The 26118-nt window shown below is 49.2% G+C and overlaps 1 protein-coding gene across 1 annotated transcript in view; it reads left to right on the forward strand.

The window, feature by feature from the left end:
- The window catches only part of Galnt9 (polypeptide N-acetylgalactosaminyltransferase 9), a 70932-nt gene that overhangs the window by 14242 nt on the left and 30572 nt on the right, over window positions 1–26118 (forward strand). Inside the window, 2 exon segments of the mRNA XM_059249376.1 lie at window positions 16563–16658; window positions 16661–16739. Coding sequence (XP_059105359.1) covers window positions 16563–16658; window positions 16661–16739 — 175 coding nt within the window.

The following is a 26118-nucleotide window of genomic DNA, read 5'->3' on the forward strand; positions in this document are numbered from 1 at the left end:
ATGAGAAGCAGTAGCCAGTGTCACTGTTCTCTGAAGGTGGTGTGCTGTGAGAGGTGTGAAAACCCACAAGGGAGGGATGTTTTGATGACAAGTCAGATGGCTTCATGGAAGGGGAGGCATTCGAGCTATTTGGTGTTGGAGTGATCTGGGCCTAGATTCCAACTGGATGACCTTGGGGGAAGTTATGGTCTCTCGTTGAGTCTTTGTTTCCACGTCTGTGAAATGTGTTATCATTCCCTGTGATGGGATCAATGAGATTAAATATGAGGCCTGTAGAGGGCTTGGTGAAACCAAGTTGATCTTCAGAAATGATAATGAATATTTAGAAAAAAAACAGTTGAAATGAGAGAGGATGTGGATAAATGGGTAGGATAATGCCAGACATGCAGTAGATAAATATTGCCTGGTGGGATGGATGGATGGCTAAGTGGTGGATAGATGAATAGATATATAGGTGGATGGATAGATGAATAGATGGATGCATGGACAGATGGATGGATATCTGTACTATGATGTCCACCACTACTTCACTCAAGTGTCACTGTTGAGGTCACCCTAGACCACCCTGTCCTTGCTGCCAATAATCATTAGACCCAACCTGGGGTGGTGGGCACTGGTTGCTATATGGTGAAGCTGTGTGGCATTTGTGGGCTTACAATATAGGGAAGAGCTATGAAATCCTGTGTTCCAGGGACTTCAAGTCCCCCCCCCCCCCTCTCCTGTTTTCTCAGTTGAGTTCAGAAGCTCTATGGGAGGATTTATCAGATACAGTCTCTGAGGACATTTCCCAGTTACTGCCATGCCCTGCAAAATGTTAGTGACCTCATCATTTAAGGATATTGGTCTATGCTATTGGCAACCTATTATTAGTTCAGGTCCCTGGGGAATCTTAAAAGACCTAAGTATAATGAAATGAGCTGTTGTATTTGGAGAGAGTGGATAAAATTGAAGCAGTATGAGAGAGACATTATCCACAGAAGCAAACCAGGCCTGTCATTATTATCTGTCCTTTGTGATCATCCAAATGAATAGCCAGGTACATTAAATAAGTCTGTACTTTTATGGGGCATGAGAGAGAGGAGCAAGGGGTGCTGGAGAGATGTCCTGTTTGTCCCCAGTCTTTTTGATCCACTCTACAAGATTGGCAACCAAGGTCTCGGAACCACGAGGGAAGCTTTGTATAGATCCTGGAAGGTAACAGTGGCCATTTCCCCACTGTAGACAGTGAGGTCCTGCTAGCTGGACAAAGATGGAGGCCACTGGTACTTTTGGGACACAGGGGTAAAATGAGGACCGCTGTCTGAAGTCAGCCTCCATTGCTCTTGCAGGACTCATTCTCAGTATCTTGTCTGTTTATATGCCCTGTTACACGGCCTGTGGCCATTGTCATAAAATCTGATTGTAGGCATGTTTTGCAGAGGCTGAGGATGGAGAGGATTCCCTTGGAGGGGACCAAGGTTGTTTCTCTGGGCTCCCAAGGACTTGCCTGGTTGGTCCTTTAGTCCACCCTCTAGGTCATTAAGTCCAAAACTGTTTCCATATGTGGCTGGACACGGAGGTTTCATTCTCACCTGGCTTTGGAGAGATAAAATGACTCTGCTGATTTCTTCCACTTGAAATGTCAGATTCATAGCATTCAGAGCCCCCCGTCAGGACAAAGTGCAAGTACTACCCAGCTCTCCTGTCCCACATTGCTGCTGCCTTCTCTCTGGGTCAGATGTTTATTACTTTATTTTTTTTTAATGTATTTATAGGTGTTTGATGCACATGTAAGTCTGTGTATTACAATGTGTGCCTGGGCCCACAGAGTCCAGAAGGTGATGTCATTTCCTCTAGAACTGGAGCTAGAGATGGTTTTGAGCTGCTATGAGGGTTCTGGGAATCAAACCTGGGTCCTTTGGAAGAGTAGTTAGTGCTCTTACCCACTGAGCCACCTCTCCAGCCCTGTTTATTGCTTTTTAGAAGTTGGTTCTGTTCTTTGCTACATTCTTAGTTGTCTTCAGTGAGCACATGTTGTCCTGACCTACTGCCACTATCGGATCCTAGCTAACAGTGAATCCTTTCTCTGGGCTTATGATGGCCCTGGGTGTCGTGGGAGATGTCAGCTGCATCATGGTGGTCTTAGACTGCAACTAGGGGACGCTGTCCCTTGGACCTGGTTGTCATACCCGACACCTTCACTTTCAAGGTCAACCACCCTTTTCCCCAGAGGCCTTTTCCTCTGCTCCTTCCTCTGGGATGGACTTGTGGCTGGCAGCCTGTGTACTCAAGGCTGTTTCCTCTCTCAGAACATTGGCTGATGCTGCGGTGACAGATGGAAACCAGTGACTCAAAGAGAAGCAGGGAGCTCCAGAGCCACACAGCCTTCCAAGTTGAAAATCACAGCCACCCACGAGCCCAGGTACTCTGTGCGGAAGAGGTGGGCTGGCCAAGTGTGAACTGACTTTGCTGGGGGCAGGGAAGTTTGCCGGGGTTTGGCGGGAGCTGGCAGCATTTCTGTTCCTGCGGGGGCTCTTGCCTGGCCGGGAGACACTAGCCGAGTTCTTCTTGGCAGGGCCATGGATAAGTTGGCAGCCTGAGTTTTCCTGTGCTGAGATCTTGTCTTTCTTTGCCTTTCTATGGGAGAGAATTCAGTCTCTGATAATCAGAGACTATGTGACTTGAGTTCTTTGTCTCCGTACACTTCAGAACCACAGCTGAAGAGCATCCCTGTGTTGTGGTCTTTCTGTGGCACATGGGCTCCAGAGGAAGGTGGATATTTTCCAGGGCTAAGCCCATCTGAATCCCTGTCATGCATTGCGCTTAATGCTCACTTCATGGCTGCTCCAGCCCCAAACATTGAGTCCTAGTTCCAAGCAGGAAAAGGGGCACAGGATTGTGGATAAAAAGCAGAGCTCACATGTTACAGTGATGGATATACTCTTTAGAGATGTCTCTCAGACTGGCATTCAGCAGGTCCCAGTAAATATCAATGACGACCTATGGTCAGACTTACTCCTGGCTGCAAGGCCCTCGTGGAAGTGAGTGGCCCACCAGAGCCATTGAGACCATTCTGCATGAAGCAGACAGTGGGTCTGCCGGCTAAGTGCAGGGAGGAGCAGAGGCTGCCGGACATCACCACTGGCCCTCCCCTTCACCTGCAGCTTCCTCCCTTTCTTTAATTTCTTATTTCCTGGGGCTGATGTAACAAATGACAAGTCTGCAGGCCACCGAGATGGAGACACGGGTAGTTTTTCCTCCCCTGACCTCTCTCTCTAGACATCCAGGGATCCTAGGCTTGCCATCACGTTACTTCTCTGCCTACTGGCTGTGCCTGTCACGAGGACACTGGCTACTGGATTTAGGGCTTCTTAATCCAGAACACTCTCATCTCCACACTCCCACTTAATGATATCAGCAACAACCCCCTTTGCAGACAAGGCCACATTTGTGGTCTTTGAGGGTTACCTCCATAGTCTAAGATACAACTTGGGCCCTCAAGCAGCTGCTGGGAGCTGCTTACTGTGGGCTTAGGCAACCCTCCTATAATCCCATCACTGCCTTGCCACAAGCAGACCCATGCCACCACATTACTGTGTCCCCTTAAAGAGGCTGATGTCCATACTTAAACTGAGAACCTACAGGCCTTCGATGTGGCAGAAGCCGGATTTCTAAGCAGCCTTTGCAATCAACATGCACAAACACCTGGTGGATAGGCCTGAAACACCGCTTTCCATCCTCGAAGCTCCATCCAGAGTCGACTGCTACTCCATCACATAGCTCTTTCTCCGTAAGCCATTGCTGAAGTCATTGCTCTGAGGGTTCTCTTAGCCCCACATCAAAGTGCACAGACCCACGGGAGCAGAGGCAACAGGTGGTAGTGTTGGCCGCCATGCAGCCCTCAGCCACTATCTCTGCTGGCCAGGCCTAGAGGAAGTGCTCCACTCACATACACACCAATCACGATGCATCTGTTTGCAGGTGTAGTAAGGTCTGGGAGTCCCATGGGAGGGACCGCAATCATCAGCATATGGGGTCTGAACACTTATGATGCTGAGTGGGCCTTTGCTTGACCCCCCTGTTCTTGGGCTTGTGGAAATAAACGACCATGAATGAAGTGGATTTCCCAGAACGAAAACCTCAGTGTCTGGAAGCTGTGCCTCCTGCAGAGACTCTGGGGCTGGTCTCTCCCTGTCCCTTGCAGTCTTAAGAAACCACTACCATCCTAGCATCCCCACCTCGGGATTGTGTTGCCGCAGGGACTGCCTGGTTCTCACACACTCTCTTCACTGTGTCAGATTTCACACTACCTGTGGCTATATTCAGCCCCCATCCTGCTTCCCAGTGGAACAGATTTCTCATCTCAACCTGATGGACTCAATCATACCCACAAAGTCCCTCTGTATAGGCACACATAGCTTCCCAGAGTCCAGCCAAACCCAGTCTGGTACACAGACTTCCATATTCATCTGTTAATCATTTCTTCCAAACTATACCAGGATAGGAACCTACATATTGATGCTTCTCTTGAAATCTTAGGCCGCCTGGCACCCTTGGTGCCAGTTCTGGCTGGAAATATTTGGTTAGATCTTAGTGGCCCAGTGTAGCCTTCAGCCCCAGTCCTCACCACCACCTGTAGTCCCCAGCATGACAGTGAATGACATATTGATCCTAGAGTTTCTGCCATAATTTTTCTCAGGAGTGCAGCTTGAGGAGGTGTGTAGGAAACTGATTCAAATTACACCTCAGCTCCTGAGTCATCCTTGCCTGCCTTCCTGCTTCCCAACTGAGTCAGCCCCTTGTGTAAACAGTCTCACGCCCACCCTCTGGCAATGGCGCCACCCCCCAGTGATCTCGTAATTAAAGAACCGTGTTCCCTCCTCCCAGGTCACAAGGAAAGAGCTTTGGATGACTATTCTGTAAAGGTGGAATCAGTGCTGGCTTTGCACATCACTAGGCCATTGCCTTCGGTGGCTGTGCCGCCATTGGAGTGGATCGGGAGTGGAGGCTGTGTAGCATCTCACACTGGGCTGCTTGCCTCTTGTAAGTCAGACCACTGCCTCTGAACCAGAGAGGAGCTGGGCTCTGAGCATGGAGTAGACTGCCCCCTGCGGTCATGTGACCTGCTCCTCTGCGGACAAGGAGAGGTACAAGTGTGTAGCTGCTCCTGCTCTTGGCTCTTGCTCTGGACACTTGCTTCTCACAGCCAGGGCAGCTCATGCTCATTTGTACCTAGACACTGGATTGCTCCCCAGCCCCAGGAGTCATGGTTCACTTCTGTGTCAGGCTGGTCCGTGTCCCCAGCTCTAATCCACCTGCTAGGAGGTGACACCTGAGACTCAGTGCTACCTGAAGGCCCAGAACACAGAGCAACTCAAAATTCCTCTCCTCATGCACTCATTCATTCACGAGAGTGATCTGGAGGGTGTTTAAGGATTCCAGAAACCAGCTGGGTGTGGTGGCAGGAATCTGTAATCTCAATATTTGGGAGGCTGAGGCGGGAGGATTACAGATCTGAGGATCCTGTTTTTAACAAAAAATGCTTAAGAATTCCATTGTCCAGTGCCGAAACATGTAGTGAGTGAGGAACAAGCCATTGCTGAGAACTGATGGGTGTGGCTGAGGGACACACCCACAGGACAGGATGATGGATACTTTGAGAGATAGTCAACTGTTCTGAAATACTTAGAAAAATTAGAGGAATAACAATCACGAGGAGATTATATTGTGAAGGAGCAAGCATAGGTTAGAAAAAAATATAAGAGCCCTGATGTGGTGGCAGGTGGGTTGAAAATTTGAGGCCAGCCCAGGCTACAGAGAGGCCTTGTCTCAACACTTAAAAAAACAAAAAGGGAAAAGGAAAATATATACAAACTTCCAAAGTTGAAATATATTGCCATTAAAATTAAAGACTCAATGGGTGGACCACACAGAGAATCAGACACTGCTAAAGAGAAGATGTAGTACCTGGAAAATGTTCTTGAGAAAATAGCCTGGGCCACTGTACAGCAAGGAAGAGGAAAGCGAGTGTGTGGATGAGAGTAAGGCACATGGAGAGGCAGACCCCCAAAGACCTGGAATAACTGCAAGATGGGGCGTGGAAAATAAACCAGTCACAATCTGGACAATTTAAATAAATCCACCACATACATCCTGGTGAAACCACAAAGTGGCAGCCCCTGCCAGGAGGAAAAACCCTAAGCTCCTGGTTGAGAATGTAGAGTGGGTTCAAAGAGATTCTCACTGTGTGCTAATGGGTCTGGAGGAACCTGGGCAGCTGTGTGGATTGGTAAGGAAGGAACTGCCAGCCCAGACAGCACCACCACCACCACCTTCCTCCTCCTCCTCCTCCTCCTCCTCCTCCTCCTCCTCCTCCTCCTTCACAGTTAGCTGCAAAAGTTCAGCCATTTAATAAGAAAAGCTCCCTACCCTTACTCCATGACAGCATCCTGAGAATGATGGGCTTAGCCGTGTGTAGGAGGCCGTGGAAAGCCAAGGAAAATGAAGTACGTCAGACTCCTGGGAGTGTGAACTGGGTTGGGCGTGGAGGCCTCTTGGCTCAGACACCGTCATGAACTCCAGCCCTGACTTCTGCTCTTGACTCAGCCAAGAGGCCAAGACATGATCAGACTCAACAGTTAGGCAGCAAATTGTAACCCACGAGGGTTAAGATAAAGGTGTATTCAGAGGGAGAACGGAAGGAGAGGTGCCGTGGACAGATGTTGCTGACAGGTCCCCAGGCTGTAGCCGGGCACCTAAGGAAGAAAAAGCGCTAGATTCAGAGGCCAGGAGTGGGAAGTCTATGAACAAAGGTCCTATTGAGGAGTCTGCAGCCCCTGGCTGTTGAAGCAACATTTAGGACCAGGGCTACTCTAGGGGCATGAAGCCCCGCAGCCATTGCTGTACAGGCTTTGAGGTTATTTAGAGGAGAGTGGAGAGAGTGAGTGATCTTAGGCAAGAGCCAAGCATGCCTTTAGAAAACTTAGAGCTCTTATTAAGAAGCAGCACATGCCGGGCGGTGGTGGCACACGCCTTTAATTCCAGCAATCGTGAGGCAGAACCAGGTGGATCTCTGTGAGTTCAAGGCCAGCCTGGTCTACAGAGTGAGTTCCAGGAAAGGCACCAAAGCTACACAGAGAAACCCTGTCTGGGGGGGCGGGGGAGGAAATGCAGCACGCAGGGGAAGGAATGGGGCAAAGGTGCCTCCAATAAAACCATGGTGACATATGATTCGCCAGGGAAGCGCTACAGTGTTCTTCACCATGTCCCCAGATATAGGGAAAACATGGGAAGAGCTAAGAGAAGAAATGAGCCATCTCTGGAAATTGAGTGAGGGGAGACTTCTCAGCTCTGTCAATCAAACATTAAAAACTCTTATTTTTATTTATTTATTTATTAGGGATGTATGGACTGTTCTCAAGACTTGAGCCCGCAGGGCCAACGAGATGGCTCAGTGGGTAAAGGCACTTGCTGTCAAGCCTAAAGCTTGACTTTGATCCCCAGAACCCACATGGTGGAAGGAAAGAACCTACTCTTGAAAATTATCTTGTCTTCCACACATGTGCTATGGCAAGTGCGTGTACATGCTCACGAGTGCACAACACACACACAATAATGTAAAAAAAAAAAATTTGTTTTTGTTTTTTTTTCAAGACAGAGTTTCTCTGCGTATTCCTGGCTGTCCTGGAACTCACTCTGTTTTTTTTGTTTTTGTTTTTGTTTTTTTTTTTTTTTGTTTGTTTGTTTGTTTTTTCGAGACAGGGTTTCTCTGTGTAGCTTTGCGCCTTTCCTGGAACTCACTTTGTAGACCAGGCTGGCCTCGAACTCACAGAGATCCCCCTGCCTCTGCCTCCCGAGTGCTGGGATTAAAGGCGTGCGCCACCACCGCCCGGCGGAACTCACTCTGTAGACCAGGCTGGCCTGGAACTCACAGAGATCACTTGTATCTGCCTCCCGAGTGCTGGGATTAAAGGCATGAGCGGCCACCGCAGCTACCACTGCCGCTCCAGGTGTGGTGGTGCATTCCTTCAACCCCAGCACTTGGGAGGCAGAGGCAGGTAGAGCTCTGTGAGTTCAATGTCAGCTTTGTCTACATAGCCATGGCTGTCCTGGAACTCACTATGTAGAGAGAGACCCTGTCTCAAAAAAACAAAACAAAACAACAAAAAAGCCTGAGGCTGCACCAAGCCACAGGCAAGCCCACCCTGTAGATCATGTTCTTGGCCCAGAACACAGCTGGGAGAATCTGTAGACAAGAGTTGCCAGTAATTTGCACATGCTTGCATAAAGCCATAACCTGTGTCTCCTGTCAGCTGAAGGGGACATGATATTGAACATCATAAAATACTCAGAAACCAAAATTGTTTAAAGATTTAAAAATTGTTCAGGTTCAGCCTGATCTGCGTTTAACTTTATTGTTTATATTAATATACTGAAAAACAATTAAAGCCAAAATGAATTATATTGCTTAAGGTCTTAGTGAAACCACACAGTCATTAAATAAAGAGGAGACAGTAAGTAGAAATTAATGAAATAGAAATTAAAATGAGGAAATAGAGGGACCGGTAAAAGCTGTGAGGCTTTGCTACCCTGGTGACCTGGTGAGTTAGGTGGGTCCTGGGTATTGTCTCTAAACCTCCCAGACCTCTCTCTGGACCCCGTGTTTGCCCGGGTCACTTCTGTGGCGGCTCTGAGTGTCCTCCCTCTTCTGAGCAGAGCTGTCCTTCCCTGCAGCCAAGCCTCAGTGTTGAGCTAGACTCCAACCTCATTTAACAAAGTCCCTCTGCCTCCCGGGGGCTTGAAAATAACCCCCCTCCCTTGGCCCTTGCTTCCCATGTCTTGTTTTCTCCTGCTGCCCCAGCTCTTCACTGACACCACCATCCCCTCTCCCTCCGGAAAGTCCACTTTCCCCACCTGCCCCCTGCACAGTCCCTGGGCCCCGCCATGTTCACCTCAGTGACTTACCCATGTGTGAGACTGGACAGCCTCCTCCCCACACTACCCAGGCTCAGACCCTCCTGTAGCCCTTTGCTGAGGATCAAGCCCCCCCCAACCTCCCCTTGTCCTCCCCATACCAACCTTTTAAAGTTTTAAAACCACCTTCCTCTAGCCCACCATGCCCTGATCTCTGCCCAGAATGCCTTGTCCCATCCCAGTCGTCTCCTGGTACTGACCCCAAGTGTGGAGCTGCCACCCACAGTGGGTGCTCACAGGCTGCCCTGGTCCGTACCATGCTTGGTTACCTGCCCCTGTCAGGTTTCCTGAAGACAGCATGTGCCTGCCCATTGGTGTAGGATAGCTTCCGTCAGATTTTTACATGTGTGCGTATATGTGTGTGTGAGACCAAAATGAGCCATCTTAGAAATAAGACCAAAATGCTTTCACCCTAAAATTAAGGCCTAAGATTTCTCCTTTTGGGAATAGGCCATTAGTTACTGAAACCAGTCAGTTCAGATTCCAGAAACCAGGAAGTGTAAAAGTACAGAGTCACAAGGTAGCCACGAGGTAATGCCTGCCTGACTATGGAATGACCTCTCCCTGGTTTCCAAGGTAACTGACCATAAAAATGCCCCCACCTGAGGGCAGCCAATGAGAAATGGTGGCGGGCAACCACTCCCTTAGAAGTAAGATTAAGCCATGATTTCTAGAAAGCCCCTAGAAGTGAACCAATCAGAATTGTACCCGTACTAGCACCCCTAAACGATGTAACCTTGTGATTTTTCCCTTTAAAAACTGAGCTTGCAGACAGGTGGGCACTTCCTCCAGCCTCCACTGTGTTGGATGTATTGGACGAAGTCCCTGCCTAGGCTTGTATTGCTTTTGGATATCCCAGAACTAAACCTTGCTTTTGCATTCCGGCATGCTCGTCTTTGGTGGTCTCTCTGGGGGTTGCGATCTGGGCACAACATGTGTACATGGGTGTGCACGCATGCTGTGTGCATACGGGTTCCTGAAGAGGCCAGAGGAAGCCATGGGATCCCTTGGAGCTGGAGTTACAGGCCTTTGTGAGCCATCTGATGTGGGTGTTGGGAACCAAATTCCAGTCTCTGGAAGCAAATGCTCTTAGTCACTGAACCATCTCACTCTAACCCTCTCCATGCCTTTTTGACAAATGGACAAAGAAATAAAAGGAACTGTTTCACATTGAGTTTTTATGTTTACGGCTGTCCAAGTGAAGTTTTAAAAGAATCTTCCGTGGCAGGAAAGTGCTAGGGCAGAGTGAAAAGGGCAAAGTGTGAACTTAATCTGTCCCTTGTGTTCACCGTGGTCATAGTCTTGTAGAAATAACGTGGGACACTAAACTGTAGATATTGATTTTTCTCTCTGTGATGAGACCCTTGGGTGATTCTGCGTGTGCCTTCTAGGTCTTCCTGCCAAAGTGAGGGAAATGTGGTAATCATCCCCCAAGAGTGTTCATCCAAAAAGCTGATCTGTTACTCAAGGGAATCTCTTACTTGACTGGCCTCGTGGGACTAAAGACACTGCTCTTCAGTTGGTGCTTTGCCTATTGGAATGAGGTGCTGGTGACCTTCTGTCCTCCGCTGAGGACATTTGTGCCTGGGTGGCTGGTTGGGCTCATTATACGACGGTGTTTTCAGCAGGGCACCAGATCCGTGGAAGGTGACCCTGGATTGAGTGAAGGGAACCAGCTTTTAGATTGTTCAGCCACCTAGAGTCACATGACATCAGAGCTGCCAGTGTTGTTCAGCTAGGGGAGAGTTGGGGACTGGACACTAGAAAGCACTCCATCCTAGCTTCTCCAGGAGCTGTCTTACTTTAGGAAACCATGTCTCCACCTTCTGCACAGGAGGATAACGACAAGGCAGCTAAGCCCCCTGGAATGGACACACATTGGGTTACCCCATGTGAGGAACAGTTCACACACCAGAATCTTCTGCCCCCAGATGCCAGCAGAGCTGGGTCAGGTCCAAGTGACAGTGTGCGGTGTGGGCTGTGGTGTGTGGCAAATAACAACAGGCTCTGAAGTCAAGGGGTCTGCAAGTTTCATCTCTCATGGTTCCGGGGAAGCCTTTCCAGCTGCTAGAAGTTCCAGATATGGGGCTTGTGGTCCCAACTCTATCTGTGCCTTGCACACAGATGGCCTTCTCTGTGGGTAGACATCCAAATCCTCTGGTTCTGGGGACACCAGCCATGCTAGACTTGGGGCTTAGCCTCATCTCATGTGACTTTATTTTACTGTGATCACATCTATTTTTGGGCCACATTCGTGATTCTTGAAATCAGGACTTAAACACATTGACCGTAAACATGTTAGGAAGATGAGGTTCAGCCCACAGTAGTGTGTGTGGTCTGGTCTCTTGTGCTTTGTGGGTATAACACTTGTTCTGTCCATTGAAGCTGGGGATCCTGAGGACCGGGAAGGAATGAAACAACATCATCCTCTACCATCTACCCCAAACCCACGTGCCCCTCCTGCCCAGTCTGTACTGTGCCTAGAGCTTAGCCTGCAGTGAAAACTGGGCCCCAGTGGAGAGTAAGAGAGAAGATTCCACAGCTGCTGTCCAGAAGTCCGGGCAGAAGGGGCTGCCCAGCTCAGTAAGGATTTTGTCAGAGCCTCAGACTTGGGTGGCCGTATAGACTATTAACATGGTAAAACAGGCCTCATGACTCTTCTGTCACGGAAAGGTCATCTTGGTGTCCTTCCAGGCCTGCCCTCATTTCCTGGTGAGATCAAGCAATTCCATCTCTTTACAAGAATTTCTTTCTTTCTTTTTTTGTGAAATAGGATCTGAGCTGATGCAGGGAGAATGCAGGAAGATGAGAGGCCAGGATCCCGGCAGGGAGGTGCCAGAGTGACCTTCCTTAAAGGCAAAATCCAATTTGGAGTTTTCAATCAGTGTAACTGGCACAGATTCCCGCTCCCGAGAACTGAAGGGAGCTGAGGCCCATGCAGGTGGCTCTGACTTCGGGCCTCACTCCCAGGCTGGTTTTGGAGATCTGCTTTGTTCATGCTGACCCGTCTCCACTGGAGGCCCCTGACCAGAGCACCTTGATGCCTAAGAGCCTCAGAGATGAGTCTGTGTGGAACCCATTTGTGAATCTCCTCAGATTCCCACATCTTCTGTTGGGGCTCCCCAGAAGCCCTGCAAATAGCAGGGAACAGGTGTGTCCTTAAGGACAGATGAACATGTACCACCTAGAACTCCTCCTGTGGCCCTTGGGCACACTTTAAAAACAAGGTGTGATTGTTAGTGCCGATTTTCAACTTAGATGGATCTAGAGTTGCTTGGAAGACAAAGCTCTGGGCTTGTCTGTGAAAGAGTTTCTAGGTTAGGTTAATTGAGACAGAAGACTCACCCTGGATGGTTGGTAACGTTTCATGGGCTGGGGTCCCGGACTGAACAAAAAGGAAAAGGCAAACTGAGCACCAGCGTTCATCACTCTCTGCTTCCTGACTGTGCGTGCAGAGTGACCCGCTGCCTCACGCTCCTGCCACCTTGGTGGACTGCACCCTCAATCTGTCCTTCCTTAAGTTGCTATTAAAGTGAGGATTTTCGTCCCAGCAATGAGAAAAATAGTTAATACACAAGACTTCTCTGAGAAAAGTAAGATGTGTTGTGTGTTCCGTGGGGCCAGATGCCAGGAAGGATGGTGGGGGCCAGGCCTGGACCAGCAGAGACAGGGAGTCTAGTTTGATTCATCACAGTGGAGGTTCCTAAACAGGAGCCCCGGCTGGGCCCTGGATCACCACCTCCACTGAACAGCTCAAGGGAGGCCTTGTCTGGGCTGTTTTGTGACACTGGGTCTGTTTCTGCACCTGTTCCCCAAAGAGTTGAGGAGGTCATGCCCTGGGGCTGTGTGAGTACAGACAGACCTCCAGGGGCAGGAGTCTGCTTGCTCAGCAGCCAGCAGAAAGCCAGCGTGCAGAGCCATCCACAGAAAGCAGAGAATAAGGACCACAATACTGTAACAAGAAAGAACTCTTTAGGTGGGCTAGTTAGCCATGAGGATGTGACAAGGCATCAAGCTGGTGGTCCGAAAAGTCTCAGAGAATGAAAACAAAGAAGTGGCATCAGCAGGAGGAAGAGGCAAGAGGAGGAATCTTCATTTAGGGAAGTTCCAGGGCTGGGGGCTCAGTGGTGAGGGTGCTTCCAGAGGACCCAAGCTCTGTTCCCAGCACCCATACCCAGTGACTCACAACTACCTGTAACTCCAGCTCCAGAAGATCTGATGCCCTCTTCTGGCCTCCACCGGTACCTGCAAACACATGGTACACATCCACACAGACATAGACACATACACATAGATACAAATACAATAAAATATAAAAATATTTTTAAAAAGACAAATATTTAAAGGCAGTTACAGAAGAACAAGTTGGAAGGCAGACAGAAATATAATCTCACAGTTAACAGAACACATCTCCCAGAATGAAATATTTTCTGAAGGCTGAACATGACCACAATAAACTCCAGATGGGAGAGACAGATAGACAGCTAGAGGAGAGACAGAGAGACAAAGGCAGAGATGACAGAGAGATAGAGACAGGCAGAAAGAGTATGAATGAGAATGAAAACCTGTAGAAGGAAAAGAGTCTCTTGTGCTGGAACTCTGTCCTGGAACTGGGTGAGCAAGAGAAGCTTAGGAACTCTATATCCAGCAAAGTTATCTGCCACTCCTAAGGAGGAAAAAAAAGTTTTTCAACTGCCTTATAGCTTAGAAAAATGCTCTTTCCATATTTTCATATCCCCATAAAATATGATTTGGTAATATTTTTCTGTCAAGTAAAAAGCAAGTCCCAGGCCTAAGGAGATGTGGAATTCACAAAATGAGAGAGCCTACCCAGGCTGAGCATAAGAAGGGTTCCAAGGACGGTGGCTGGGCAAGACAATACAGATTATGTAGGAAGTAAAAGGGTCCCTCCATGAGGGTGCTGAGAACTGCCTAGGACTCCACCACCTGTCCCCGCTCTGCAGTGAGGAGCCTGGCATCCAGAATGGAGACCAACTGTCTCCGGCTTTGCTGCCTGGGTGTGGTCATGTGCTTTCTAACACCGTGACCTTGGGTGTGTTATTTGACTCTACGCCTCAGATTCCTCATCTACACATTGAAGTGCCTCATAGACGGACCTCCTAGGGGTGCTATAGAGAAGGAGGCAGTGGGCATGCCTGCAGAGTGTGTGCCAACACACACTGTTACTGCCACACTTGCACGCCCATGCCAGAGCAAGATGGCGGGTCGTGATACAACACAAAGCAACCAAAGTGTGTGTGTGTGTATGTGTGTGTGTGTGTGTGTGTGTGTGTGTGTGTGTGTGTGATATTCTGGGAATTTGGAACACTGGTGATAAAAATCAACATTGCCTTGATATTTGAAAATTCTTCATTATGTAGCCTGAGGTTGGTTAGTGATGGAATGATATTTTGATCCTGGTGGGCTTCTCAGTGCTGGGCTCACCAGTGAGTTCTGTTCATGTAATTTCACAGGATAAATAGGATCCATTTCTTGTTTTAAAATCTCACGGAATCTTGCCTGTGTTTGCAGAGCATGATAGGGCTGTTGCAAACACCCTTGAGGGATACTGCAGAGCCATGGGCAAGAAGCCTGCATGTCCCTCATCTCACATGTTGGGCATCGAGGGACATGGCGAAAGTTGATGCTCTCAGAAATAGAGCCTTCAGCATTCCTCTTGAAGTCACAAGGGCAACCACCAGAATCGCTAAAAATACAATAGAGTTGAGAAAAATTGGGGGAAGGTGGTGCAGGGGAGGGGACGTGGGCGGAGGTGGAAACAGACTCCACTCATTTTTCACACTGAGGAGCCCTGGGACTTGTCTCTGGCTCACAAAGCAGGAACCAGATCCATACGGCTATCACGGGCTACAATGCTCACCTACTGGCTGTAATATGGAAAGAATGCATCAGGCCAACAAGAGGTTAGTGCTTTGAAGAATGGGGTTTGCAGGCAGGTGAGCTCAGGTGATGTATTCTGGATTGACTGAATAGTCTATCAAGTGTATATTTTGCTTTTATAAGTGAATCCCCAAAGCTGGGTACTGGCACCCCCTGAACACCCCCAGCCACCCTCCAGCTAGGCAGCAAGATCTGAGGGCAATTGCTCTGAGGGTGTCAGGGCTGGTCTCCTGCCTGCTTGCAAGCTGCCGCGTGTCTACCCCTGGGAGTTGCCTGTCTTTTCCCTTTCAAAATGAAAGGCACAAAGTGTATGTTTAAAAACAGTAGAATTTTGCCAGATGTGGTGGTGAGGCAGGAGGGAGCCATCCAGGGCTACATAGTGAGTTCTAGGTCAGCCTGGGCTGGCCCAGGAGAGCCCCATGTCTAAGGCATGATTTTTAGATATGTTGCAACATTAAGATAAAAATAAGCGTGTGAAGTAATGTGTCTCATACTTTTTCAATTTTATATTCAATGCATATCCTTCAGTCCTATACAAACATCAACTTTTATGTTTGAACAATTAAAATGGAATGTTCCAGAACACACAGAGGTCCAGGAACCTGGACTGAGTAGAACCCCCCCCCCCCCCCGGCTATTTGGAGTATGGAGGTTCACACCTCATAATACCTAGCTGGATCTCCACCAAGGAGAGCAAAGGGTACTATCTCTGCTTGTGGTTGTTGCCCTGGACCACAGTTCCTCTAGGAGGAATGCTCTGAGCCATGTCCACTGACTGCTGAGAAGCTTCCCTAGCTGGAGTTCCCTGGCTCCATAACCCCTGCCCCATCTAAGACTCTGAGCAGAGCAGGCTCTGTTCTGGCTTTCTGCAGAGACCTTGCCCCTCTTCACTGGCTTCCCTTCTCCAATGCCCTGTTTCCTCTGCTCCCTGAGTGATCACCTGTGGTCTCAGAGTGAAACTGTATGTGGCAGCAATTTGTAATTAGTCTGGAAGACAAACACTACCCATGCCCAGGGTGGGGACAGTGACTTTGTATTAAAATGTTTATTTTAGTTCTTTACAATTAAAATTTTATACATTAATTAACTTTATTCTTTATTTTAGATTTTATTACATTGTTTGTTGTGTGTGTGTGTGTGTGTGTGTGTGTGTGTGTGTGTGTGTGTATGCATGTTTATGTATGCCACAGCATGCAGGTGGAACTTAGAGGACAATTTTCAGGAGTCAGTTCTCTCCTTCCACCATGTGGTTTCTGGGGATTGAACTCAGGTCATCAGGCTTGGTGGCAAGCACCCTTACTCTCTGAGCCATCTCTTTGGCCCTGACTTACCCTTTATAACAACTTCAGGATTAAAGAAAGAGTGCACATAGAGTCCAGAGAGTTCACAGTCTTGGCCTCTGCATCTCCTTCTGGTGAACTTTTATAATAATCTTTTACAATGATGAACTGATAATGGTACAGAACTCGTGGCTGAGGTTAAGGGTCCTACTGGACCATCCTGTGATGCTGGCGTTCTGTTGTGAATGCACAGTGACTTACTCTTACCATCCTGGTGTCATATAGAGTAGCCACACAGCCCTCACTTATGTGTGACACCTTCCCACAACCTTGCCAGCCTTGTGTCTCTTCTGGGACACCCTGGACTGAGCTGCGTGTGCTGGGAGCCCAGCAAGGATCTGCTGACCTGTCCTTTCTTGTCTTCTCCAGGCCTCGCAAAGCCCATCGGGCTGGTGGAGGGGCCAGGTGGCCTGGGCCAGGGAGGAGTGGCTGCCACTCTGCAGGATGATAGCCAAGAGACGGAGGGCACGAGGAGTTTGGGTACAATGCACAGCTCAGTGACCGCATCTCCCTGGATAGGACCATCCCCGACTACAGGCCCAAGAGGTGAGCAGCCTGGCCTCAGCAGCTGAGGACTGGAGGTGGGATTCTGCTGTCCAGGAGTGCAAGGCTGCAGATGGACCCCTGTCTCTTTGTGTCTCTGTCTCTCCCTTGATCCCTCCGTCTCTCTTTGTGTCTCTTCTCTGTCTCCCTCAATCTTTCTAAGTTTTGGTCTCTCTCTTTCTCTGTTTATTTCTGTCTCCCTCAATCTCTCTAACTCTTTCTTACTGTCTCTCTCTCTTGCCCCTCTGATGTCTGCTGTATGCATCCTTTTGACACCCAGCCACTGGATCATTCCCTTTTCCCATTGGACTCAGAGGCTGGCAGGCTGGAGGTGGCTGGGCTACCTTTGTGAGTGCAGCTGTAGCTGTATATATATATATATATATATATATATATATATATATATATATATATATATATGCACATAAATGCTCAGATGGACTCGGGCACCTGATTATTATCTCATTCCAGAAGCACACAGGGACCTGACCAGAGCTGAGCTTGAACGAACACTTAGTAGGAGGATTAGCCAGGCCCAGCATCCATGACATCAAGGCTTTGAGTTGGCAGCAGAAAGCTGGCTGCTCTTGGGCTCCATCACAGACTACTAGGACAGGAGGCCTAGACAGGGAAACTCTCAGCAGCTCCCTGATGTCTGAGCTCAGGGCTCAGCATGCTGCCAGAGTGCCTCGAGGGGCCTGGTGAAGGTACATGAGTGGTGAGTCTGTTTGCAGTCCATCTACTACTCAGTGGACCCAAGACCAGAACTGTGTCAAGGAGCTTGCTGAGGAGGGTGGGGCCAGGAAGAGGATGGAACAAGAAGGTCAGGGAGGTGCCTCATCAGAGCAGTGGGTGCAGTGATGGGGAAAAAAAGGAGTGGACCACCCCCACCACCCACCGAGTTCCTCTGAGTCCCGGTCTTCAAGCTACTTTTGAAGATTTCATTCTCCACCTCCACCTTGCTCTGTGCATGGATTAGGTAGTAAGATGGTCAAAACCCAGGGTCCCAGGTGGCTGTGAAGGCCCAGAATCTGGAACAGTTCTCTGGGGCTGTGCTTGAAGCAGCTCCCAGGATGGTGCCTGGGCTTGGGTGTTCCTCCGAGTGTGGAGCAGAGACTGCAGCTCCAGGGAGATCCTGGTAGCTGTGCTATTTCTTAAGTCCCAAAATAACCTGTATTTTTCATGCCTGATTCTTTTATTTTTGGGCATTTTCTGAAATTCAGAAGTTGAATTATTTACATCATCATGAGACAGACCCAGGGAGCTAGCTGCTGCTGCCTTCAAATTTGGGGTTGCACAGAGGTTTCTGACGTGCTTTGATGGAACCTGGTGAGACCTGTTATATTCTTTCTTATAGCCTCCCGACCTAGGTTGGGAGGGCGAGGAGGAATTATGGGGAGTATGGATCGGGTCCTGATGTGGACAGTCCACCTGTATCAGAATGTCACCCACTTGTCTTGCCAAGGAACAAGGAGCTCTCTCTCCCTACTGGACTTTCCCCATCCCAGTGAGTAAACCAAGGACAAATGTATTCAGCACTTATCACTCAGCTCTTGGACCATTTCTCCTCGTGTCTAGTTTCATGTGGTAAGGCAGAAGCTCCACTTTAGGTGAGGCATGTGTGCCAGGCATGTGTATCAGAGCATAAGCATCATGGGAAGCAGCCCAGGGAAACTGAGCCAGGAACATGGTGAAGCTGTTGAGAAATAAAAAAGGAGTAAGTGGGGCGTCTGAGCGTGAGGCTGATGGGCAAGGTGATGAGGGTAGGCTCTTAGATGATGCTTGGAGAGACACCCATACCTCTGAGGGGTCCCCCATGTGACTGTATAACATGACAGCCCCCAACCTAGAATCTTTGTGGAGGCCTCCAAATTCCTGTCCCCCAGAACCACGGCAAGAAATGGCGATTGTATTGAGCCATAAGCTTAGAGGCTATTGTGTGCAGTCAGCAACAGGGTGTCCGGCGCAGAACGCCAAGGCGAACACATGGGCTGCGATGGCAGTGGTGTCTGTGAGCCTTGCCTGCTCAGCCAACAAACACCTGTTGTTTGGTGGCAGGTGTCCGTGGGTAGCTAAGTGGGGAAATTGAGCATTGCAAGCTTAGGCTAGGCTCTCTCAAAGCTTTCTTGCTGTGACTTCCTCAAGGGCTTCACCCGCATCATGGCCAGAACCTGTCTGCAGGACTGGCAGAGGTGGCCATCAGAAACTGGGCTGCGGGTGTGTGTGTGTGTGTGTGTGTGTGTGTGTGTGTGTGTGTGTGTGTGCGTGTGAGCGCGTGCACGTGTGAGAGTGTCCCAGCACCCACAGGCAGCACCATCCACTCCAGTGAGTTCTCATGCTTCCTTGTCGGAGCCATGCTTGGACTCCTTTTGTCTGGGGGTGGACGGCTTTTCTAATTAAGCGGCAGCTTTAATTATGGCACAAAGTGTATCACATAGATGTTGATTACCAAGCCTGCCCCTGGGATGATGAAAGGAGGCCGGTAAATCCAAATTAAACAGTGTCATCAAAACGAACAACCTTCCCCAGAAGCCACAGCCATGATGTCCCTTGTCTCATGTTTGCGGTCTCCATGCATATTCATCGTCTGAGCTAGGAACAGCTTGGCTGTCAGCTCCGATAAGTGCAGACTGAGTGCATGGCAAACGGAAGGCTGAGCTGGCTTCTTGGATCCAAGCTGGCAGATAGATCTGCACTGTCTACTGGACAAACCCTACCCACCCCATCCCCTGGTGCTCTTGGTGCTCGTGAGGAAGGCAGGAGTTGTGGACACTGAAGATCTCAGGGAAACTGGGGTTCTCTGAAGACATGACCCATGACCTGTGTTCTGTAGTGCCATGGTTTTTTCAGTTTTGTTTTGGTGTTGCTTTTCTGGAGGGTCTCCTTGTGTGGTCCAGGCTGGCCTGAAATTCACAATCCTCTTGCCTCAGCCTCCCGAGTACTGGGATGACAGGTATGTGCCACCACTCCTGGCTCTGGTTTTTTACTAGACATAGAGCTGTGGACAGAAAGGCCTTGTCCTGACTGCACAGCTAGTCCTTACCAGTTCTCCCCTCCTAGGTCTACACTCTGGTGGGGTGTGTGCAGGATAGCCGGAAGGCCCTGCAGAAGAGCCAGCCCATCAACTGTTCTCTGGTGCTCCAGACCTGTCCCTGAAACTACAGATTGAAACCTAACCTGACAGTGAAAGCCATTGATTGTTCTTGCATCCTTAAATGTGGACCACTGGAGGTGGGGTGGGCCCACAGAGCACAGGGCTGGCCCTAGGCAGAGCTGGACACAGAGTACGTCAGCTGTGGTAAGCCCTCAACCTCCATAGCCCTATGGTTCAGCCTTTCCCTTTCCTGCTGTGTGACCTCTGACCAGGGCCCCCTAAGCACCCACAGCCCCTGTAGAGAGCCTGGCACAGCTGCTGAAAGTCAGCAGAGGACACTAAGAGCTGAGCTGGCCCAGAGCATAATGTGTCACCTGGACCTGGGAGATCTGCCAGCACCAGTGACCCAGGAATGGTTTGAAGATTGTCACTGCCTGGAGGACAAGGGACATACGTACAGCCCTGTGGGGCTAGCGCAGGCTGCCTGTCTCCAAGTGGCTAGTTCACTCAGGTGGTGACTCTCTGACCAGCTTGAGGTCCCTTCCTGTCTCCCTTTGAGAGTGAGCAGTATGAGAGGACCCTGCATGTGTCTTGGTACATTTGTGTGTCTTGCTTCTGACATGTGGTTGAGGTGTGTCTATGTCTCCAAAAGGGAGTTCGTGTCACTTTTCTGGGCCTGTGAGAAGAGGGCTGGTGGGGACAGAGTATGTGGGCTTGCCTTCAGCTTTTGGTTCTGGTGACTTTTAGTCTTTGCACATGGAAGTGTGTCTGAGGAATGTGTGTGTCCATTACTCCAGCAACAGGCACTGTGTAAATGTATGTGCCTCCACAGGTCAGTTACAGGCCAACTGGAGGTGTCTTTGTGGGATGTGTCTGGGTATCCAGGCAAAATGCTATGCATACGTGTGTGAATGTAGACGTGCATATGTGCAAGTGTACACATGTGTGTGCTCATCTGTGCAAATATGTGTGTGTACCTCTGTGTGTATGCATATGTGTAGGTATATTGCAGGGCATTCTTGCCTCCAGCAACATGGATGGGTGGGTGGATGGACTCTGGATCCTTGGGGTCTCCTTGCTTTTGTCTCATGGAAGTCACTACTCCCCTGCTTCTTAGATGGCAGTGGGAAGGCAGGAGCACAGACAGCTGCCTAGCTGAGGATTTTGAACTCACGTGTGAGCTCTGCGTGGATGAGCGTGTGTTTCACACACAGCAAGGCAGGACACTGCCATGCAAGCGTGGCAACAACACTGTCCCCAAGGACCAGCCCTCTAAGAACCTCCCCACACAATATTCCCAGAAATGAAGGCATTGTTTCCAAATGAGCAACTTTCTGTCGGCTGAGGCTCAGCTCAGCATGAGACATGTGTCCTGCTGTCTCACAGTGAGTGGCTCTCAGGGACGTACCACCACTTCGCTTCCTGTCATCCATGCTTATCTCTCCAGGGCCCAAGGGGCAGCCCCACGCATTTCCATTAGCACCAGATCTGGGCATCTGAGGAGAGGTGCTTCAGTCCTTGGCAAGTGTGTTGTTCTGCCAACTCTGTGGCAGGATTCCCCATCTCCCTGTCGCGAGCAGGAATCTCTGCAGCATGCGGTCCCTTTAGTGCACTTCCCAGCCTCAACCTCAACCGTCCTCATCCAGCTCATGCTCAGCCATGGGTTTGCAGAAACCCCTCTGTATTCCAACAATGGGAGGAGACAATGTCCACAGTGAACCCATGTGTTCTGCTAGTTGGTTGATTGCTGCCTATCCGTCCTCATGGTTGAACACGCTGCTTTGTTCTGCTTGGGGACAACACTGCACTCTGCCCAGGTTTGGGCACAAGACATAGCAACCACCTCCTAGTACACAGCAAGCCAGAAAGGCAGTGTGGCCAGCCATGAGAAAACCTAAGATCTGGTTTATTCCTCTTTGACAGACATGATGGATGCTATTGATGTTGGGAGGAGCCTCTGGCTCCTGTACACTGAGTTACTCTGGGGCCGTGGAGTAGCAGTTTATTCTTTTCCTCTGTGACACTGGAGTCCTGGGGTCTTGAACGGTCGTGAGCATTATCTCAGCCCACACAGCACCTCTAAGGAACCCAAGGTTAAGAGGGGACGCAGGGTGGTCTGAGGCATTACCTCATGAACACTTCACACCTTCAGTCCAGAGTACCACACTGACTCCATATTGTAAAGTCATCATTTGTCTGAAGAGGGACAAGGAACCTCGAGGGCACATGACATATAACTCTGTAACACACAGAGAGTAGCAAGGATATTTATCAGACCTACACCAGCGCCCCTAAGGAGGGGACAGAACTGGGGGTGGAATGGGTTCAGCTCTGTGTCGTATCTGAGCTTGCTAGAGAGGACATCCTATTACCTTTTTTAGTGAAAAAAACAAAAACAACTTGATTCAAAATGGGATAGGGGGGCTGGAGAGATAGCTCAGAGGTTAAGAGCGCTGACTGCTCTTCCAGAGGTCCTGAGTTCAATTCCCAGCAACCACGTGGTGGCTCACAACCATCTGTAATGAGATCTGGTGCCCTCTTCTGGCCTGCAGTTATACATGCTGTGTACATAATAAATAAATCTTAAAAAAAAAAAAAAAATGGGATAGGGAAGCTGGGAGATGAGACAAATAGCAAAAACTCAGGGATGTATGTGAGGAAGGATGTGAGGTGTGTGAGCCAGCAGCTACTCGTTTCTGTATTTGTCAGGTGGAAAGGACTGGGTGACACTATTCTGCTTGTCTGTTTTTATCTCTCTGCATTCCCTCTGTCTCTGTCTCTCTCTTTCTCTCTCTGTCTCTCTAGTTATTTTGTCTTTATCTCCATCTCTGTCTTTCTTGGATGTAATTACAGTATGAAGATATTTCCCACCGTCTTTCCTAGGGGTCTCCTAACCATGAGACCAGGTTCTAGCAAGTGGGGGCACTGTCTCCTCCTGAACACCATCTCATGCTTCTGCTTGGCAGGCATTGATATTTCTGGGGAGGGGCCATTACTTCTCCACTCCTGGGAGACCCTGGCTCTTCTGCAGGTGACCAGGAGTTCAGTGGCCTGTGCCCACTTCCCAGACCAGTGGATGGAGAGTGTGAGGAAAGCCTGGCCTTCTCAATGAAGGCAATGTGCTTGTTAAGAGGAAGGTTGCTATAACCAGTAGGGGAAAGCAACCAGCATGCAAAGGGAAGGCAGTGAGCAGAGACCGAGCCCCGGGAACCAGGAACTGGGGAGGTAGGCACTGTTCCTCTCAGCTGCCCTTGCTAGGCTGAGGGCCAGAGTCAGGACATTCTCAAAGCACACACCCTAATGAACCAGTTCTTGCTGGTGGAAGGTTCTTTGGAACAGGGCATGTGCCCAATGGCCAAATCCATGGGCTTCCAGCCAACTAACCCAGAAATAGAGGGAGAATTGGTACAGTCCTTCCTGACCCAGCCAGCCACTACCTCTCTACAGCACCTGGCAGTGATTTGCAGATGCTCAAATGGTATTGGCCTATATGCCCACCATCATTCTCTCATGAAGGACTAGTGGAGAGAAGACCCTGACAGAGGACACGGGTGAGGGACATGGACAAGAGGTCCATGTGGCTGGGTGAGTGTTGTACATATAACTATCCCCAAAGCAAACCAGCCACCATCTCACTTGCAAAAGATGATCCCAGCTGGGGTTGTTGACTGTTTACATCCCCTCGTAGAGGGGTAGGGATGATTACAAGAGGGTCACCTGAGCATCTAAAGTCTCCCTGTCACCTGTTGTACACCATTCTACTCTAATTGCATGTGGCCTCGGGAAGGGGCTAAAATATACAGGGCAGGGAAGACTAGGGGAGGCTTCATCTGTGAAGCTGTGGGAAAATCAACATCCCTGCAGGCTAACGACTCTGGTGTGGCCTTTTGAGGGCAGCCCTCACACCCCTGTAAATAACTCCTCGCCTGTGCTCTGTAAGAAAACCCAATTGCTTCCCCAGCTGAACTCTGGTGGCACTGTGCCTGTTTGTTGTTGGGTCCTTAGGAGAAGTAGACATGATTTACCTCCCACATCCCTCCTCCAGGAAGGAACTGTAGCAACAATAAGAGCAAACCATGGATAAGGGACTCAGTGACACAGCGGCCTGTAGACAGGGTGCAGAGAACAGCTGCACCCCTTCCCCGTGGAGCTATGGGGTTCCTTCTGTGTGGCTCCAGCTCCTGCAAGCCTGCTGATGTTTTCTGTTTTACATGCTTTGCAAGTTCATGAAATTGTACGTTCCAACTTTCTCCCTCCATGGGTAAATGGACTGAGGTTTTCTTGTCAGGAAGCGTTTGTCTGAGTGATGAAATCTCCATGGTTAAGCACACGCAGTCCATATCAATGTGGTGCTGCTCAGCAGTTGTCCCTTGAACGTCACGCAGGCATGTATGCAGCCTGGCCGTGAAGGAGGTGACTGCTGGGGAAGGCTGAGTCCTTTACTATGCTATGTGCAGGACATCCATTCCATGCTCCGCTCCTGAGGCTGGTGACTTGGGTTTGAATCCCTGCGGCTGAGGGAAAGGGTCCTCATCTCTAACAGGGGTATTTGGGGGACTCTTGAGAGAAACGGCTGAGTCCACAAAGAATGGATGGTGAGCAAATGCTGTCCGTGTTCTCAGGTTGCACAACCCCTTGGACTCTAACTCAGTCTGAATGTGGAATGAGCGTTGTGGCTCCTAGTGTCACAGACTGATCTGTGTCCCCAAATTCAGTTTGAAATATTAACCTACAGGACTTCCGTCGCTTCATTTGGAAGCAGAGCTACTATGGATGTGATTACTTAAGGAGAGACCTCCCAAACCCCACGTGGCTGTGAAGAGGAGGAGCCCTCTCCTCTTTGCACCCCTATGATTTTCTTTTCTTACATATACAGAATTTTAAATTACATTATTTATTTGTCTATTTGTTGATTTGTGGGCTTGGGGGGGCATGCACGCCACAGTACACGTCTGGAAGTCAGTGGACAACTTGCGAAAACCATTTCTTCCCTTCCACTTTGTGGGTCTTGGGGTTGATAACTCATGTTATCAGACTTGCCAAGTGCCTTTAGCTGTTGAGAATAAAACGGAAACAGTCTCTGGAAGCATTAGGGACATGTGTAATTCCCGCAGACTCCTGCCCCATCCCCAGTGCTTTCGGGGTGTTGATGCTGCTGCATCCTGGTCAGACCTCCTAGCTCTTCTCCAGCCTTTCCTCACTTTAATAATGACGGCTTGTAACGGCTTTGTTTCCCTCGGTATTATCTACCCTCACGCCCAGTGTTGTTCCATCTCTGTCTATTTTTGCTACTCATTCACACTCCTGCTTCTAAAGCGGTCAGGTGGTACCCACTAAGCATATCCTGTAGCATTCTGGGTCACACAAATGTAGGTGTGTTTAACTGAACAGCTTTTTCCATTTTGAGGAAGGAAGCATCCAGCAGCTTTCAGTGAGTCCCATCCCTTGTTTTCACCCAGTTACCTGAGTTTCATTTCCTCTTTTTATCCATTTCTTCTTTGTTGTTTTGAGATAGGGTCTCATTCTATCCCAGGTTGATCTGGAACTCACTATGTATCCAGGCTAGCCTCAAACTCATAGTGATCCTCCTGCCTCATCCTCCTTAGTACTGGGATTGCAAGTATAAGCCACCTGACAAACCTCCCTCCCTCCCACCCTCCTTCCCTCTTTCTTTCTTTTTTTTCTTTTAAGATTTACTTACTTATTTATTATGTACACAGTGTTCTGCCTGCATGTTTGGTGAATGCCAGAAAGGGGGACCAGATCTCATTATAGATGGTTGTAAGCCACCATGTGGTTGCTGGGAATTGAATTCAGGGCTTCTGGAAGAGCAGCCAGTGTTCTTAACCTCTGAGCCATCTCTCCAGCCCCCTCCCTCTCTTTCTTATTTGGATTTTATTTTATGTGTATGGATGTTTTGCCTGTATATATGTGCATATATGCATGCATATATGTATATGTCTGTCCGCCACTTGCATTCCTGGTATTTTTGATGGCCAGAAGAGGGTGTCAATTCCCCTGGAACTAGAGTTACAGATGGTTGTAAGTCACCATGTGGGTGCTGGGAATCGAACCTGGGTCCTCTGGAAGAACAGCCAGTGCTCTTAACTACTGAGCCATCTCTGCAGCCCCTGGGTTGGGACAGGGTCTTATATATCCCAGTATCTTAGAGTTTCTGTTGCTGTGACCAAAAGTAACTTGGGGGTGGGGGCAAGTTTATATCATCTTACACTTTTAGGTAATAGCCCAGTACTAAGGGAAGTTGGGGCAGGAACTCAAGCTGGGCAG

The sequence above is a fragment of the Peromyscus eremicus genome, chromosome 23 (genome assembly GCF_949786415.1).
Source record: "Peromyscus eremicus chromosome 23, PerEre_H2_v1, whole genome shotgun sequence".
Taxonomy (NCBI): Eukaryota; Metazoa; Chordata; class Mammalia; order Rodentia; family Cricetidae; genus Peromyscus; species Peromyscus eremicus.